Raw genomic sequence first — 18650 nt, forward strand, 5'->3', positions numbered from 1 at the left:
CTTAGTTGCATAGCACAGGTGTCCTAGCTTGAGATGTCTTGGATTATCAGTCATTCTTAAGCAGGGGTGGGGAACATACATCTGAGCCATACTGGCTCAGGAATTCTGGGAATTGAAGTTCATAAGTTATAAAAGAGTTATAGTTCCCCACTTCTACCTTAAAGGTTGAATGGTTGAATTTGCTGACATTTTTAGTCAGCATTAGCATTTTTCTTCCTTCAGGAGATTCTAGTCAACTGTGATCATATTTTGACTTACACTTTCAATATATCCTGACACTGTTATTATTTATTAGTTGCTTTTATTCATTTGAGCAGTATAGTGCTTTGATCTGATTCAAAAATGGTTCTTTGGAGGCCAAACATATGATCCTGGGGAAAGACATGACTATCTTAAGGAGTGGCAGATGTTGTATTTATGTTCCTTCATACTCCAAAGCATATATTAGAATAGTTCTACTATTTAAGGCATAATATTATGGAAACTATTAGCCATTTATTAAATCTTATGAGTGGATTATAAATTGGCACAATATTATGGAAACCACTAACCATTATTAAATCTTAGTAGTGGATTATCTCTACAGAGCACACAACTGGCATTACTTTGGTTCAAGCAAGATATTGTACTAACAGAAGATAAAGTATCCTTTGATCATTTTCATCTTTATTTAAAAAAACATATACATCTAATAATGCATAATTTAACATAGAAGATTTTCTTAGTAATGAGAAATATTGAAAACAACAAGATACTAATTAATCAATAGGATCCAAATCAACTTGTTCATTAGGTTTTTCTTTGTAATACTGCTTCATGTTATAAACTATTTTATGCTGTATTAACCTTTTTGATCATTCATACATACATTTTGGAAATTGTATACTTCTAGCTTTGAATCATTAGTTATTTCTTATTAGAATTTATTAAATGGAAACATTGTTTCTCCATGATCTTCTCTCAAGTTAAAAACAGTAATAAACAAATTTAAAGGAAAAAATTAAAGTTATCTTCAAAGTATTTTCATTGGCAACTCAATATTATCTGGCTATTTATAATAAAATACTAACAATTACTTAATTTTCAAAACCTTTCCCCCTTATTATCTTGTTTAGTAGCTGCCTGCCTATTTTTTCTTGGCTTTTAAAAATCTTGCCTAAAAACAGAAAAACTATTTTTCTAAGTCTCAAATATTGTTAAATTTTATTAACTAATGGATACGATTTTGGAAGCTACTGTTTCAAAATTAGATGTACTTTTTCTTTTAAAAGATGCTATTAATTACACATACACTTCAGTAGTATTTTCTTTTTAATTATGACATCAAATCAAACCTTTATTGTCAATGTACAGTATGTGTACAATGAAATTGAATGAGCCTCCCTTGGTGCAGCCCCCTCCCCGAAAACATAGAATACATCTCTCTATGTATTCTGAGAGAGGCAAATAAATCCCAGGCATGAATTGATGGTCACAGTTTCCGTGGCTTTAAAAGTATAATTCAATTTAAAAACATAAAAATTCAAAACAATTGTTTTTCAAGATAAGTAATTAACTTAAAAATGTTTCCTAACAAATCTATAGTAATTGAAAGACACTTGTACAATTTTATATCCATTTCATAGCTTTTCTATTTTGTAGCTTGGGTTTTTAATAGGATCCAAATCAACTTGTTCATTAGGTTTTTCTTTGTAATACTGCTTCATGTTATAAACTATTTTATGCTGTATTAACCCTTTTGGTCACTCATACATACATTTTGGAATTGTACACTTCTAGCTTTGAATCATTAGTTATTTCCTATTAATATTTTTAGTTAACATTACAGAATAAATTAGTTAGTAATTATTGGTTTTAAAGTTTCTACACTGCCTAGAGTCACTGTTGGGAGATAAATATTTTTATTTTTTACTGAGGAAAGGGAGCTTGAAATTCTACAACAACGTCTAACATTTTTAAGACAGCTAAAGCACCTTTTTTTAAAAAAATAATAATAATCCATGATATTTTAGGCATGAATTTAGGATTTTGGAGGATTATTGTTAGCCTTTTATTTAGTTATTTGTGATGTGAGAAGGCTTGTACATACATTGTAGTTATAGCTTTTTCCATAATGGATGATCATTTGTAGTGGATGACTCCTGATGTGTTTGGTGATTATTTTGTGTTTTGTAATTAGTTTGGTAAGGAATGGTGCTTTTTTATGCTTCTGATACTTTTGATAATTGAACTCACAATTTGTTCCCTTATATGAGGAAATGAACTTTTTTTTTAAAAAAGTAGAGGCTATCTTCAAATCTATTTTCAATCATTTGAAAATTTAAGGGTAACATTTTAATTCTGTTTAATCAAAGTTTTAGTTAAAAAGTTTCCCTGAAATATTATAAGCTGATTTTCTTTATGCTTACAGAAAATTTCAGTATGCACATTATTTCTATGTTTTCCCTGAATAAATTGAAGTGGAACCCATTTACTCTTATCAGCAAATTGTGCTGGCCTAAAATTTGCTGTTCCCCATGTCCTCACTCTTTGTCTTGCCTTTACTGTTCCAAATCACTAACCTTCCTTCATTTCACTCCCCAGAAAAAGAGAAAGGGAGATAATGGTAGCTTACTTTGATCTTGAAATACAGAAGAAAAAAAACCCCGATGTGTCAATTCTGCTTATCATAGTTGTTTTTTGTCTTAACCACATTACAACCTAGTGATTCTTTAAATTTATATTGGTTATGCTTAAAATAAGGTGAAAGGCCTGCTATTATGTTTGGGCCATGCAAGTCCCAGGCAGATACATTAAATGGTTATGTAATGTAACAATGCAGCTGTGACTAATCTGACATGTTACATCAGCTTTCTTTCCCATGTCTCCTCTCTGTTTTTGGTAACTACTCTGTTTTTGGTAATTACTCAGATCACATACGTAACAATATTGGCTTTTGTTGTATCCTCATTCCAGATTAGATTGGGTTGCTATGGTTCAACTGCTTGAACTCTTTGTGAAAGGCCCTATTGAAATGAGGAAACCTGATTTAATCTATTACATAATGACATTTCCTGAAGGCTGATTGATGGCCTCTTTATAATTTTTTAATCCATAAAATAGATTTTCTTTAAAATTTCTTCTGTATTTCTGAAATCTACATTTTACAAACATGGTGTTAGACAGTTTCTGATGATCAGATCTTAAATCTCAAGAATTGTATACATAATAACGAAGAGTCAGTTACATCATTAATGGTAATAGCAGTGGCAGGCACATTTGTAATAATACTGGGCAGCTACCATTTATTGTTGAACAAAAGTCTAAAGTACTTGATTCAGCATAAAGTAATGAGGCCCATAACTCCTTTAGTACTGGTAGACTTCATTTCAGTGAAACGAAGGGTTATCATTCATTCATTCATTCAGTGAAAGATCATTAAAGCTGCAAGCAGAAGAATGATGGTATTTGCAAATTAAAAATGTGTTAGCCAAACTTGGAAATGTTACAGCAGCTTCAGTTTCCACTTTATGCAATGATGGTACATATTTAATTTCACCAATGATACAGAAAGTGCTAGTTATTGTAATTCTGGGATGTCTCTATGTTAACTTTCATATACTACAGTATCATCATGTCAGCTAACCACAGAGTTCTAAGGAACTCTTTGGACAATATAGTCATCTCAGATAATGCTTGCTCCTTGATCAGTATAAAGCAATTTCTGATTGATAACACTGCTTCTGAGAAATATTTTTTACATGCCCCCTATGATTCTAGCAGAGAGAAATTCCAGGAATAATGTTATAGTTTTAACTTACTTTATATGAAGCTTACAATGAGAGCAAATTAAATATTTCCCTACTGTTCACTTTATGAAATGCTTTACTTTTTTGATGTCGAAAAGCCATGCCTACCTCAAAAAACCTCCAACAAAGCCTCTTTGCACTAATAGAATCATATAAAGACAGCAAAGCCATTCTGCATATATCTGAATGGTTCTTGGGCTGCTTCCAATCCAACAGTTTCTAGTTTTCAGCCAGTATCCCCTAGCCCAGGGGTAGGCAAAGTTGGGTCTTCTATGACATGTGGACTTCAACTCCCAGAATTCCTGAGCTAGCATGTTTAGCTCAGGAATTCTGGGAGTTGAATTCCACAAGTCATAGAAGAGTCAACTTTGCCTACCCCTGCCCCAGCCTAAAACCCTAACACCTTCCAATATGCTGGAATACAATTAGCCTGGCTAGGTTGCAGAAGACTTTTCTGCAACATCTTTGTCTTGGCCAAATTAAAAACTGAAGAGCTTCTCCTTTCCCTGTCTTACTCTAAACGTCTTAAGTTCATTTTCTTTCTGGTGAACTATTACACACACAGAAGGAGGGATGGAGAGAGTGGGGTATGGAGAGAGAGAACTAGCTATTAGCTCCTATTGAGAATCACCTCTGTTTGCAAACAGCTTTTGGAAAAATGATTGTGAGGCAGCTCTTGCAAATGTTCACTGCTGTTAAATCTAAATATGTTTACATTGATTTGTTAAGATCAGCAATTTTGTAATCAAAGGACTATGTGACATCTCACAGAATCTGAGATTTTGTCCATAAGCGCACCAACGTGCCTACCGTCCCTGTCCTACGTTTCTCTCTTGTTAGTACCAATATCATGTATATAATTTCTTTGTATATTACCAATACATACTTGACATAAATAAATAAATAAAGAAAGAAAGAAAGAAAGAAAGAAAGAAAGAAAGAAAGAAAGAAAGAAAGAAAGAAAGAAGTTTTTTACATTCCTGGCAAACAAGGGCTCTACTCTCCAGGAATAATGCTCTTATTTATTTTTTAAAAGGGCATAGTAGTTTTTGTGAATGTTGTTTTTTCACAGAAGAGCTTTCTTTGCTAACTGGGGATTATAGGAGTTCAATTCAAGATACTGAATGAGCCCCAGGTTGTGGAATGTATGCATTTTCTTCATTTTCATCTTGACTGCATAGTTCTGCCTATTCAAAGACAAGACTTGATAACATGAATAGATTTTCTTTTTATGGGAATGAAGGGAACCATGCTGGTGCCAGCATTTTAGAAAATCCAGTGATGTCAGGTTCACCGTGGCAGAGCTAGTGCCCTGAAGGGAGGGGGGAAGTGCTACTAGGAATGAGAATAAGACAAGTTTCTTTATAGTCTGCCTTAACATAGGAGTAGGCAATCCCCCCCCCCCCTATTTTGTGGTGGTAATGGGAACTATTCAGAGTGACTAAGGGAATAAATGCTCAATTATAATTTGGAAAAGTAGTTGAGAAAAGAAAGATGAAGTGCCGTAGTCCTTCTAATTAACACTGGCTATGCATATAAACAAATTTCAGATGTATTTCCTAATTATAAATTCAGCATAATATTCAGTTTGCTCCTTTGTTTTAGATTCCTCCTTGCACATTTCTTACTGTTTCTAAATTTGCAATAAATAATCTTCTTGAATAAAAGTTAGGTAGGTTTCCGTCAACATTGCATTCTTCTGGTGTTTTGGACTACACTCACAATCCTTGGCTACTGTTACCTTGGATATGGATTATGACATTTTTGGTCTAACCCAGGCCTCTAGCTGAGAAAGGCAGAATTGCTAAATTATCATCAATAGCCCAGCTGGCAGGTTATCTTTTTTTTTTATCTTTGAACCTATCACTGGCGCTATCAGAAAATTTGATTCACTTTTTGAATCAGCTAATATGCTAGGAATAAGGAAAAGAACTTGCATTTCCTCAGAAAAAAATAAAGATTTGTTTTAAAATTAAGAGCGTTAACGCAGCTGAGGCTTCTATGAAAACATCAATCCTTACCCTATTCTACCCCTCTGCAGCGTTTGATATCATACCATGATATCCTTATAGATCAGTTCATAGGATTGAGGGCAGGTGACACTGTGTTGTACTGGTTCATCTCCTTTCTCCACAGTAAATTCCTGTTCGTGGAATTTACTGTATAGGGTGACACAGGGTTTGGTGCTCTCTCTTCTCCTAGTCAACATCTACATGAGGCCACTAGGAGAGCTCATCCATTGCCATTGGGTGAGGTATGATCAATACATTGATGATACATCTTTGCCCCTAGTGAATTAAGCAATACTCTAGATATCTTATCTTGGTGTTTGGAGGCTGTCAATATTTGGATGGGGAACAAAAGTCTTCAGCTGAACCTTGACAAGACTGAGTGACTGGGTTTTGGCGCCTGTTGGTTCTAAGGCTATGCCGTGCTTGATGTTGCACGGGGTTGCCCTGCCCCGAACAAACTTTGGCACAACTTGGAGGTCCTCCTGGACTCATGATTCCTGCTCAAAGAGAAGCCAGTCATGGCTAGAAGGGTCTTAGCGCATCTTTGTATTGCACCTATTCTTAGATCAGCGGCTCTGCTTATTGTTCTCACTTACGCTTTAGTCACCTCCTTACTGTACTTATCTAATACATTCTGTATGGGGTTGTCCTTGAAAAGTATGTGAAAGCTTCTGTTGGGGTAAAATAGAGCAGCAGGGCAGTTATGTGTGCCTTTAGATCATCACTTCCCTGATTTGCATTGATTGCCAGTCTGCTTCCAGGTTTAATTTAAGGTGCTGTTTTCTGCTTTTAAAACTCTCTGGCCTGGTTATTTGTGGGACTGCCTCTCTTCAATTATACTATGACTGGTAATTCAGTCAGATCCCCCAGAGATGCATGCTATACAGGTGGTCCTCGATTTACAACAGTTATTTAGTGACCATTCAAAGTTACAACGGCACTGGAAAAAAAGTGACATTTTTCACACTTACGACTTTTACAGCATCCCGTTGTGTGAGCAAAATATGGATGCTTAGCAACTGGTTCATATTTATGATTACTGTCCCCCAAGGTCACGTGAATTTCTATTGTGACCTTCTGACAAGCAAAGTCAATGGGGAAGCCAGATTCACTTAATAACCAAGGCAAGATAGGTGGTAAAGTGGGACAAAACTCACTTAATAAATGTCTCACTTAACAACAGAAATTTTAGGCTCAATTCTGGTCATACATTGAGGACTGTCTGTATAGATATTGTATACAGTAGGGAGCTATACTTGCCAGGTCTCAGGAGGTGAGCCTTCTCTGCCATGGCACCCACATGGGCCTTGATGTGAGGCTGATTCCGTCCATGTTGATATTCTGGAACTCCTCAAAACCTGGTATCAGGCCTGGGAGCCCTAGAGGCCTTGTGATGGTTCTATTCTTGCCAACATCTGCTTCTTTACTTTGTAATTTAAAAATAATAATAATTGGGTTGTTAACTATGTTTAACTGTTTTATAGAAGAAAAGTATATTCCTTTAGGTAAGATGGCAGGATTCTAGACAATAAATTATCAGCAATTTGCATTTCTTATGCTATAAAATAGGCCTGTGTTCCTAAAATGCTCTTAGAAATCCTTTCAAAGATCATGAGAAGGATAGTTATTTTCTGTTTCAAGCAAGACAGAATTTGTCTTAAAAGGATTGAGACATTTTTGTAGAGAAAAATTGAGCAAGATTTTTCTGGCAATAAAGAGAAATACTCATGACTGAAACCAAAGGACAATTACATTTACTTTTTTAAACAATAGAAAAATATAATACAACTTTATTACACAACATTCTTCTGTAGTATTTCATTTCTAACATAATAATTTTTATTTACTAGGCTTGTTTACAAATGGATCCTGCAGACAGGATATCATCTGATGATTTGCTACAGCATGAATATTTCACCAGAGATGGTTTTGTTGAAAAGTAAGCTATTTGGATATAATGTTCAGCATTTAATCAAAGAGCTTTTTGAGATGGTTGGCTTTTTTGTATGACAGATGTAAAATTGCTGTTAATTTATTGATTGGAGAGAGTCAAATGTCCACCATAATACCGCTTGTGTTGCTGAGGCGCTATATTTTTCTTATATAAGAAACATCTGGTTTCTTGGAAACCTTATTTTCTTGACATGTTCCAGATATAAAACAGAGCAATTTGAAATGCAATTACTATGTGATTGCTGCTATTCAATGTCTCAGTACTCTGTAGATCAGAACATCCCTCTCTAATACCTTCCAGATTTCTAGGTGTTTACTACTTTTAAAATTTTCTATCTGGTGTGGCTTTGCCTGGGCTTTTCAGTTGAAACAAATCTGGGGGACAAAACGGTATGTGAAAAGTGGGCCAGAGGCAGTAATGTGAGTGGTGGAAACCCAGGAATTCTTCTTATCATAACCAGAACACTGTGAGCATGAGGGCACTACTTTATGAAATGTAATTGTTTTTTCTCAAAACGTTGTAACTAGCCACGTTTCTAGGAAGTAGCCTGGGAGAAAGAAAAAGAAGTAGAGAGGTTATCTTATTATTCTTGTTTGATCTAACTCATATCCTTGCTTCTGGGATTGTACTTAATTGACAGGGTTCAGAGCTCAAATCTGAAAATTATAATCTCGGACAGGGAAACCTTTTCTATAGAGAGTGGAAAAGGAAGAAAAACCTTGCTTTTTGGACCCAGATCTCAGGACACAGTTTTGGAGAGCTGTATTTTTGCATATCTGCTATTGAACAAATTGAGCTCAAGTATGAAAAAAGTGAACAGAAGTGCTCAAAAAATCTCTCTCCAAGATACAGATATCTTGGAAGGAGGAAAACCTAATCTATACAAGAGAATGTCCCATCACCAGATTGGTTTTTTTTTTTGTAAGAACGTATATTGTTAGAAACTTGATTCATCTTCTGAGACGGAACAGGGATCAATGAATGAAATATTCTGTTTCAACAAATTACTCACAATATAAACAAAGTATAGATGGATGAAAGAAAAGAAGTATATTTTCAATAGAAAGGCTAAGAACAATGGAAGCAGTTCCTGCCTTTGTGTAGAAGATGGGTTATTGTGCTATATTAGAATGTTTATTAGCCTTGTCTAGCTTGTCACCCAATCTTGCTTATCAAAGCATATAGTTTCAGATACAATTTTAGTAATGAGCTTGAATGGATGGAATGTATAGAAGGAAAGTTTGAAGCACAAGCCAGTATGAAAGGGTGAGGATTTTTTTTTTTTTTGCAGACCTTTATGGTTTGGAAAGTATTCATGGATGATATAATAATCTTATGTATTAGATGAAAAGACTGAATGAATAATGAATTTGTTGCAAATCTATCTAGGAATTTGTTCTGTTTTTCGAACTTCAAAATAGTTTTGCTAAATGGACAAGAAAGGATCCTTATTTTTAAACACAACACATACAATAGTGCATAATTTATCAAGATTGAAAGAGAATTGGAAAGTTAGTATATATTTTGTACTAAGAAGTAAATATTTAACATGGAACCTAGAACGCATCAGTAAATCCTTAAAGCCTTTTCCAATGAGGCCAAATTTGTGATATAGAACATGCGTTGCCATTTGTGTGCTTTGTACAGTATTTTTGCTTAGTATAGAGCAGTGATGGTGAAATCTTTTTGGTTTGTGTGCCAAAAGGGTGTGCATGCTCACACTCATGTCCTCCCCCGTGTATGCGCACAACCCGTGCATGCACATTCCACCTCCTTCCGCCCCCCATGCATATACACAGGCCTCCTGAAACCTGGGGACAGCAAAAAATGCCCAAACAAGCCAACCGGAAGTTTGGAAACAAACTTCCGGTTGGCCTGTTGGCCTGTTTTTTGCCATCCCCTGGCTTCAGGATGCTTCCCTGAAGACTAGGGAGAGCAAACAGCTGAAAAGAAGGCTGAAAATCAGCTCACCAGCATGCATATGCATGCTGGAGTTAACATAGAGCAGTGATGGCGAACCTATGGCATGGGTGCCGTAGGTGGCACGCGGAGCCACATCTGCTGGCACGTGAGCCATTGCCCTAACTCAGCTCCAACGTGCATGTGTGTGGCTCACACAGAAGCTCTGGGAGGGCATTTTTGGTTCCAGAGAGCCTCCGGAGAGATGGGGGAAGACGTGTTTACCCTCCCCCAGCTCCAGGGAAGCCTTTGGAGCATGGGGGTAGGGGGCAAAACATGAGCCTACTAAGTCCACCAGAAGTTGGGAAACAGGCTGTTCCCAGATGCCAGAGGGCCTCCGGGGGTAGGAGAAGCTGTTTTCGCCCTCTCCAGGCATTGAGTTATGGGTATGGGCACTTGCGCATGCATGATAGCGCATGCCCACGCTCTTTCAGCACCTGAGAAAATAAAGGTTGAACATCACTGACATAGGACAATACCTCACGTACCCTCCGATATGGCTCCATGTGCCAGCTGTGGCATGCGTGCCATAGGTTCACCATCATGGGTACAGAGTTTAGATATATGGCAGTAACTGAAGTTAAATACTGAAAAGAATTACGTGAACTGTCTATTGCATTCATTTCAGTATGAATTATGCTTGCTTTATTGCACATACAATAGTTTGGTCTCTAGAAAGAAGTAGGGAAAGGAGGAAGAACCAAATTATTGTAGGGAATCAAGCAACTGGACAAGATTATATTTGAAATTTTCAGTGTGATGTAAACAATGTCTTTTTTTGTATCAGATTCTTACCAGAATTGAAAAGCAAATTACTACAAGAAGCAAAGCTTAATTATCTTTCAAAATTTAGAGACACTAGCAAAGAGATTGAACAAATGAAAGAAGAAAAGAGAATAGCACATATTAACATGTCTCAGAATGGTCCTGTAACTGTAAAGGTAAGAATGATTTATGATTATTCTTTTAAAATGTTTGTTCTATGACACAGCAATAACCGATACAAATTATCTGTTAAATATTTACAGATATACCATTATATTGCTTTATGAATGGTTTATTTAATCATATTTTATAGCTATATTAAATTAATTTCTATAAAACTTAATTTATTCTTCTCTTAATACAGTGATTTAGTCTTTTCTCAACAAGTCAGGTCTATTGGCAATTACAGCTCCTAGAATTGTGGCAATTTTTGCTCAAAAAAGCAAGGTTTAATTAAGAATTTTCATTAAAGGATTGTGAATTTAAGACCCATCACAAGACTGATGATTCACATTTGACTTATCACAAGACCCATTATAAGATCCTCATTTGACACACCCACAGCTTACCCATCCCAAGATCTACTTACCCTACAAAGCCCTTATAAATAGAAGAAGACCAACACTGACATTCCTAAACTCTGCTGAAGATGTTACCTAGCCTGGTAACGAAATGCTTGGAAAACAACCCACAAGCCCAGAGAACGGAACTTCGCCCTCATTTATTTTAAAAAACCCACCCAACTCCCACACAGAGGAACTCTAATAAAATAACAAAAACATTTGTTAAAACTGTTAAAACATTTATTAAAATTGATAATAAACATTTGATGTAGTGGCTATGGCATCAAGCTAGAAATTGGGAGACTGTGAGTTATAGTCCCACCTTAGGGATAAAGCCCTTAGGTCATTCTCTCAGCCCTAAGAAAGAGGCAAGGGCACTCGCCTTCTGAGAAATTTGGCTAAAGAAACTTCAGTGACTTTCCAGGTAGTGTCTGAGAATCAGTTACTGTTGAGCAGAAGAAAAAATAGTATATGTTAGTGATAATAAGATATCCTAAAAATACAATGTAATAGAACGTGATATCAACTTATTGGCATTGGTTTCATTTAGCTGATTGATTTACACTAGAATTGGTATTACAATAGGCTGTTTACTTAGGCTCTAAGGCTAGCAAAGGCAAACAATTTAATGTTAATAAGAAAATCTCAACTTGTTTTTACTAATATTGCTGAACTGAGTGCTCTAAACAGCTTTTTGGGGGGCAATTACATTAATTATAAAATAAAATGTCTTTAGAAATTAAGAAATATTTCCATTTGAGCAGCATTCCTTTAAGATAAGTACTATTGTTTTTAGGTATAGCAAGCTCCAGAGAATAGTTGGCATGCCTTTTGCAGCAAAAGCAACAAAGAGTTTTGCAACACCAAAAAAACAATAAGTTTATTACAATTACCGGTACCTGATGAGATGGATTTTGTGCAACAGTATTTTGATATACCAAATGTATTGCCTTCAGAGTGTTAAAAGACTTGTTTAATGCAATATCCCTGTAAAGAAAATATTCTCAATTATTTTTGTAAGAGAATTCCACAATTAATACTCACAGCATATAATCCAGAGAATCAAGTTCATGTATTCTACTATCAAGATGATATTTCATTTATTAAAACTAGTGTTCTGGATCAGAAGATTATGTAAGAATTATATAGGTTTATCTTTTGAAACTAGGAAAAAATAAAGCAGGCCCTTCCTTAAGTTACTATCTATCAAAATAACTATTTTTAAATTGCGAATTCATATTCTGAAATGATTTGAACATTCATTTTTCAATGAATTTCATAAACATGTTTCACATTTTATAGTATGAGTAGATGTATTTGCACAAAGTTTGAATGATTTACCTGTTCTAGGAAATGGAAAAAGACAGAAAGTCAAAGGAGATGAAGATCAAAGGTGTTAAAATGAAAGGGGGAAAATCTGAAATTTCAGAGCTTAAAAGAAATGAACAAGAAGATGCTGTTTCACAGTGGGTGACTTTGTCTCAGAATGCTCTAAACTTACCTTATGAGAACAAATCCACAATCGGTGATGGTACCAGCTTGATAACAGTTGGCATTGATGCTGGTGGGATGAAGGATGAAGCTGCACAGACACCATGTACAACAATGCCACGGATACATCCAAACTGTGGCAATCTCACTGCGAATTTCAGTTCACATTTCCTGTGTCCTAATTCAAGGTATCAACTGAAAACTGAATGTTAGCCATGTGTAGGAGTTGGATGGAGGATAGGAAAGGGTATTAATTTTTATTCATTTGTTTTAAGGGGTTTATAGGCTCCTCCAATCACAACCAACCTGAAGCAATGTTTTATTTCCTCTCCATTAATTAGATTAATACTATACAAAATGTAATTATAATGTTACAGTCATAAACATCTGAAAATGAGATCCTGGGAATAAGAGTAACTTCAATTCCCATCAACCAATCATTTCTGTTAATAGAAGGAAAACATCTCAGTCAACCCTCATGACTCATTCAAAGCTTTAAAGAGTAGGGTTTTTTAATTCATAGATTTAAATATTTGTTTGACTCTTGTTTAAAAATAATATTTTCTAAATAAATGTTTTAAAATGATATATGAAACATGTTTTTTAATTTCATTTTGGAGGAAAACATTACACTCTCAAGTGCTCAATTATTGTCCCAAGAATGAATGTCTTCTTTCTTTACCAGACTTCCAGAGAAAGCAAAGAAGCGACGAAGTCCTTGGCCATCAGTAGGACAAATAGGTTCAAACAGTCGTCAGGAAGATGGAGTTATGACTCAAGTAATGATCAAACATTTATTGTGTAAAATACTGTCGTTCATGCACTAATGCAATTATAAATCAAATTATCTTCCAATTAATTTTAAGTTGTACTATCAGAGTTTGTTGCAGATAATTGATTTCCAGAAGCACACACAGATGATTAATTCAGCTGGATTCAATACCTTCTTTATAAACATAGTAATATATATATATATACATTATATTACAAGTAGATTATTTCCAGCAGAGCAGACAAGCACAGAGTGGGCTGAGAGTACAGAGTGGACAGAAATCAGAGTGGACTGAGCCATGCCCAGCCTTAAGATTAAGCTTTCAGTTTCGATTCTCTGCACAGACTCAGATGTGGTTAGCTCTGATTGGCTGACTTAGTTGCTATGCCTATTCATTGGCTAACCTTGTTAACATGGCTCTCCCAGTTCATGAATATCTTAACATATACTAGATTTGACAAACTATTTTTTTTTGTTTAAACATGGTTTATAGCCCAGTATTGTAAAGAATATCCTTCTGGATTCAGTTCCAAGTGGGAGAAAAATACTGGATTCATGGAAATTGGAAAGAAGGTTTAATGATGGATAAGAGCACATGGCATGAGCTCCTGATCAGAAAAGGTGGATCACATGCTTCCAGATGTTGGGTAAAGAAAAAAAACAATGGAGCTGCTGAGAGTCCCTTGGTTTTATGTCCTTTTGGGCCCCACCTCAGAGTTTTCTGTTTCTGTATAAGTTATGCACCCTGATTGGTGGTCAGACTCCCCTGGGGGTGGGAGTTTTAGTTAACCTTTTAGGCTGTCTCCAAGGTTTGTTTGAGTGCTGGTAATTTTCCAGGTGCCATGTGGTAGAGGGCTTATCCTATTATGTCCTAAGGGTTAATTCCATCACTCTGGAGCTGAAGGGGGGGGGGCAGGGAGCTGTTTTGTCTTTAAAACATTTTCTCCTTTCCTCATCCAGGAAAACATATTCTTCCTTTTCAATACTTCCTAGAATATTTCATTTTTCTAGGAGAGGGATGGGTGCTAACTTCCTTCACCGGCTAAGGTAAAGTAGGAAGGAGGTTCATCCACCTTAGGTATGAAAAACAAGCTGAGTGACTTTAGGCTAGTCACTCTCTCTCAGGGGTGGGCTGCTAGCCGGAACGCTAAATTGGGCTCGCCACCTCGGCTCGTGAGTGCTTGTGGGGTCAGCGCGATTTTGCTTCTGCCCCTGTGGAAATAGCAAAATCGCACACAGAGCCACAGGTTCGCCCATGTTTCGGCAAGGGTTTTTTTTGCTTCTGCACATGCTGAAACACGGGCTCACCTGCGGCTCCGTGTGCGATTTTGCTATCTCCACAGGTACAGAAACAAAATCGCACTGACCGTGCAAGCACTCACAAGCCATGGCGGCGAGCCTAATTTAGCATTCCGTCTGGAGCCCAACCCTGCTCTCTCGTAGCCCAACTCACCTCACAGGGCTGTTGCCATGGGCAAAATAGAAGCAGGAAGGAGTATTAGTTATGTTCACTACCTGGAGATTTATAAGGTAATAAAGTTGGGATTTTAAAAAAAAATCAGGATATGTCCTCTTCGGAGCTTACCTTTTTTGCAGGCTGAGTATCTTAAAATTAGCATTTATTTATTTGTTTGTTTGTTTGTTTGTTTGTTTGTTTGTTTGTTTATTATTTATTTATTTATTATTTATTATGTATTTATTTATTATGTATTTATTTATTTATCTATCTATCTATCTATCTATCTATCTATCTATCTATCTATCTATCTATCTATCTATCTATCTATCTATTTATATGCGGCCCAATCCCGAAGGACTCAGGGTGGCTTACAACAATATAAAATTATAAACAACAATAAAAAGAAGTCAAGAAAAAAAACAATATAAGTTCTAAAACCCTAATTAAAACTCATAGTAGAACAACTCAACAAGTATTCCTGTTAGATGGTCTGATATTTCAATACATTAAAAAAAACCCACCTCTTTAGCCTTTTAAATCAGTGAGGAAATAATACCACTTCTGATTCCAGCTGGACTTAAGCAAATTTGTCAATATCATGCTGCTGACTTTTGTAGAGTTTTGATTTGTTGTACTATAGATAATCCTCCTTTAGCGATTGCCTCTGACTATAACCATTTGCAGTTACAATGGTGATGATAAAAAATGGTCTTTGCAGCCCACGTTGCATATATGATCTTTGTATTGTTTCTCACTCACATTTGCCATTACAGTCAACTAGTGCAATATTGCATTGTCCTATACCTGATTTGTTTCTTTTGTTTTTACTTTGTTGTCCCCCCCCCCGCAGAACGGAGATATTATTATTTAAGCAAGCTATCTATTCCCGAGATGCTTTTATCCACAGTGCAGTGCACCTCCAGAAGGTGCTAATCTTAAATTAGCAAACTCAGCTCTTTGACCTTCATTAGTTGATTGGTACTCTCCAATGGGTTTGCACTGCTGCCTGACCCTGGCCAGATCCTAATTAATTTCACACTGAAGATTATTTTGCCTCTAGGAAGCTGGCAGCCATGAGCCTGAGAGAAAAGTGCTAGCACCTTCCTTTAGATGTTTATTCCCCATTGTATGTCAATTTACTCTTTTGTAATCCCTTCCTATCCAATTAATGCAAATACAAGCATTAGATTTTTTTCTTGTTAATTATCTAAGTATGGGGAGGGAAGACTAGGGAAAAGGGACTATAAGATTTTTTCCTTTTACCCAGCTTCCTTGTAAGTTGAATTCTGAAAAATTTCCTCATTATTTGGATTCACCTAGCTGTTTGGAGTCATATCTTTCTGTCACTATAGCAAAAGAAAGCTGAAATCAAATGATGAGCACTGTTGAGGTCAGATGATTTTTAACTTAGGGGCTGCTTTGCTTAACATCTGAGTTAACGATTTCCGTTGAGGTTGTTAAACGAACTCTAGCTATGTTCATCCCTGGTATTAAAACATCCAATAGGTTCTGTTGTTCTAGTATAGCCTGGAGTTAAGTATTCCAATTCCCTTGTAAAATATTTGCACTTTTTCTATTTGCATAGCTATTTGCATAGCTTGTTCCTATGATCTGAATTCGGAAAATAAATAATTGTCACTGAGCTCTTCGGCTTTTTTTTGTGGTTTTGGTTACAGAGAAGGCCTATTTGAATGTGGTAACTGAAAGTAGCAAATTTTTATGGCAAGATTGGCTATCAAATTCTGACTCACAGTCTTTGGTGTGCCTGTTAAATAATTATTTTAGAGAAATATGTTTGGCAACACATTTCAAACATTACGTTGGCTTGTCCATTTTTTCAAAGGAAGTTGCTTCTTATTTTTTAGCAGATAAAATAAACCAAGCAAGTACAGTACTGTATACTGTAGTTGGATTTTTCAGAGACATAATGCTGAATACTGTCAGTTACTAAAGCACAAAGTATATTGATTTAGTTTGCCCAATAATTTTTAAAGAACTTCTGCTTCCTATTATAATGGTATAAATCTATTTGGTGATATAAGCCTTCTCTAAATAAAGAAAAGATTTTTAGTATGTTATATGAAAGGCAGAAATGAATAAAAATAATTTTAAGAATTAAATCTAGTGAATTTTCATAGATGTCTGTCAAGAATAGTTATCTGGCATGATTAGAATCAATTTCTTATACTTCTGATTAATTAATTTTAAAAATTCTTTTTGATTTTCTTAAAATGAGGTTTGTGAGCGGCATCTGGTGGGATTGTATGTACAATTGTCCCCTCAAGTGTTGAGTTGCTGATTTAATGTAAATTATATTATAATCATGGTATAGATGTTTCCTTGGATACCTAATTATTCCATGTTTAGAACCAAATGGAGAAAGTATCCCTGTATGAAAGAGCTGCTCAAATTGATCAAATGGTGAACATCAACAGGAAGAAACGCAACATTTCAAGATGTGAGAAAAGAGAAATTCACTTTCCAGAACTAAATACAACAGGGCAACAGAAAGAACTGAAAGCAATGGAAAGTATGTTTGTTATATTCTACAGGACTTTGTGAATGTGTTTGTGCATATAATTATGGGCCTTACCTCTGAAATGTATATCTGTAATTAGGGACTTTAAATATGAAGTAGCATTACATCAGATTTAAAGAAATAGTTTCAAAATATTCATTGACAGGAAACAGTCTTTTTGTTTAGTACATAACTGGAGTAGCATCTTTTCTTTGTAAATGGATGACTGAATACAAACCAAATGCAGAAATTACTGGAAATGGGAACAAATCCAGATATTACTGGAGTACAATTCTGGTTCTAAGTGGCAACCAGCAAGTATATTTTTCCGCAATTCAAATGGAGCTTTAGGCTTTATATTTAGCCTTCCTATTTTATCATTAGAAACAATACTTGTGGCCCCTTGACTTACAATCATTTGTTTAGTGACCATTTGAATTTACAATACTGCAACTTATTACTGTTTTTCACAAAATGACTAATACAGCATCCCCATGGACATGTGATCAAAATTCAGATGTTTGGCAACTTGTATTTATGATGGTTGCAGTGACTCAGGGTCATGTGATCACCTTTTATGACTTAACAAGCAAAGTGAATGGGGAAGCCAAATTGTTTGTTTATTTATTTATTTATTTATTGGATTTGTATGCTGCCCCTCTCCAAGGACTCACTTAACAAGCATGTTATTAATTTAACAACTGCAGTGATTCATTTAACAACCATTGTAGAAAAATTCATAAAATGGAGCAAAGCATAATAATTGCCCTGTTTAGCAACATAAATTTGGGGTTTGATTGTGGTAGTAATTCAAGGATTACCTGTAAATGCTACCATTTGCACTTATTTTTGGTGTTTTTTTTAAAAGATCAGATTAAACAGCCCCTCTTATTTTGTGCTGCTTTCTCCAATAAAAATGTAGTTCCATTATAATATTTTTAAGTATAAATAAAATATTAAAAAGTAAAATCTTGATTAGTTTGATGACAAGATGGCCAAGAATGTGTATTGCTTTATTTTCTTTGAATTGGAGAAATTCCATAACCAACTAAGAAAATGCTTTGGAACCCCTTCATTTTATAAAAAAAAAGCCTTGCAATAAATGATGTAGGAGAAGAAAAGAATTACTTTTTTTATTGGTGAAATATTTTTGGGATAATGCAATGTGACAGCAAATATAGGCTGACATTTCGCTAGCCATGTCACTGCTCCATCAGAGCATATTTGAAACTGAACCTGGCAATATAAGTCAAATCATACTTCTGTGTTCATTGAGGCAGTATATGTCTATAAGCAGTAGATAACCAAACAAGCATCCAAATAAGTAGAATACAGTGTGCTGTGTGTATGTAATGTCACACACGTTCAT

At 35.4% G+C, this 18650-nt stretch overlaps 1 protein-coding gene across 1 annotated transcript in view; it reads left to right on the forward strand.

Moving 5' to 3' along the window:
- PPP2CA (protein phosphatase 2 catalytic subunit alpha) overlaps nucleotides 1-18650 on the forward strand; it is an 89375-nt gene that overhangs the window by 16223 nt on the left and 54502 nt on the right. Inside the window, exons 6-10 of the mRNA XM_070739264.1 lie at nucleotides 7651-7739; nucleotides 10501-10654; nucleotides 12392-12720; nucleotides 13218-13311; nucleotides 17131-17293. Coding sequence (XP_070595365.1) covers nucleotides 7651-7739; nucleotides 10501-10654; nucleotides 12392-12720; nucleotides 13218-13311; nucleotides 17131-17293 — 829 coding nt within the window. The remainder of the gene's footprint in view (nucleotides 1-7650; nucleotides 7740-10500; nucleotides 10655-12391; nucleotides 12721-13217; nucleotides 13312-17130; nucleotides 17294-18650) is intronic.

This window comes from Erythrolamprus reginae, chromosome 2 (assembly GCF_031021105.1).
Source record: "Erythrolamprus reginae isolate rEryReg1 chromosome 2, rEryReg1.hap1, whole genome shotgun sequence".
NCBI lineage: Eukaryota > Metazoa > Chordata > Lepidosauria > Squamata > Dipsadidae > Erythrolamprus > Erythrolamprus reginae.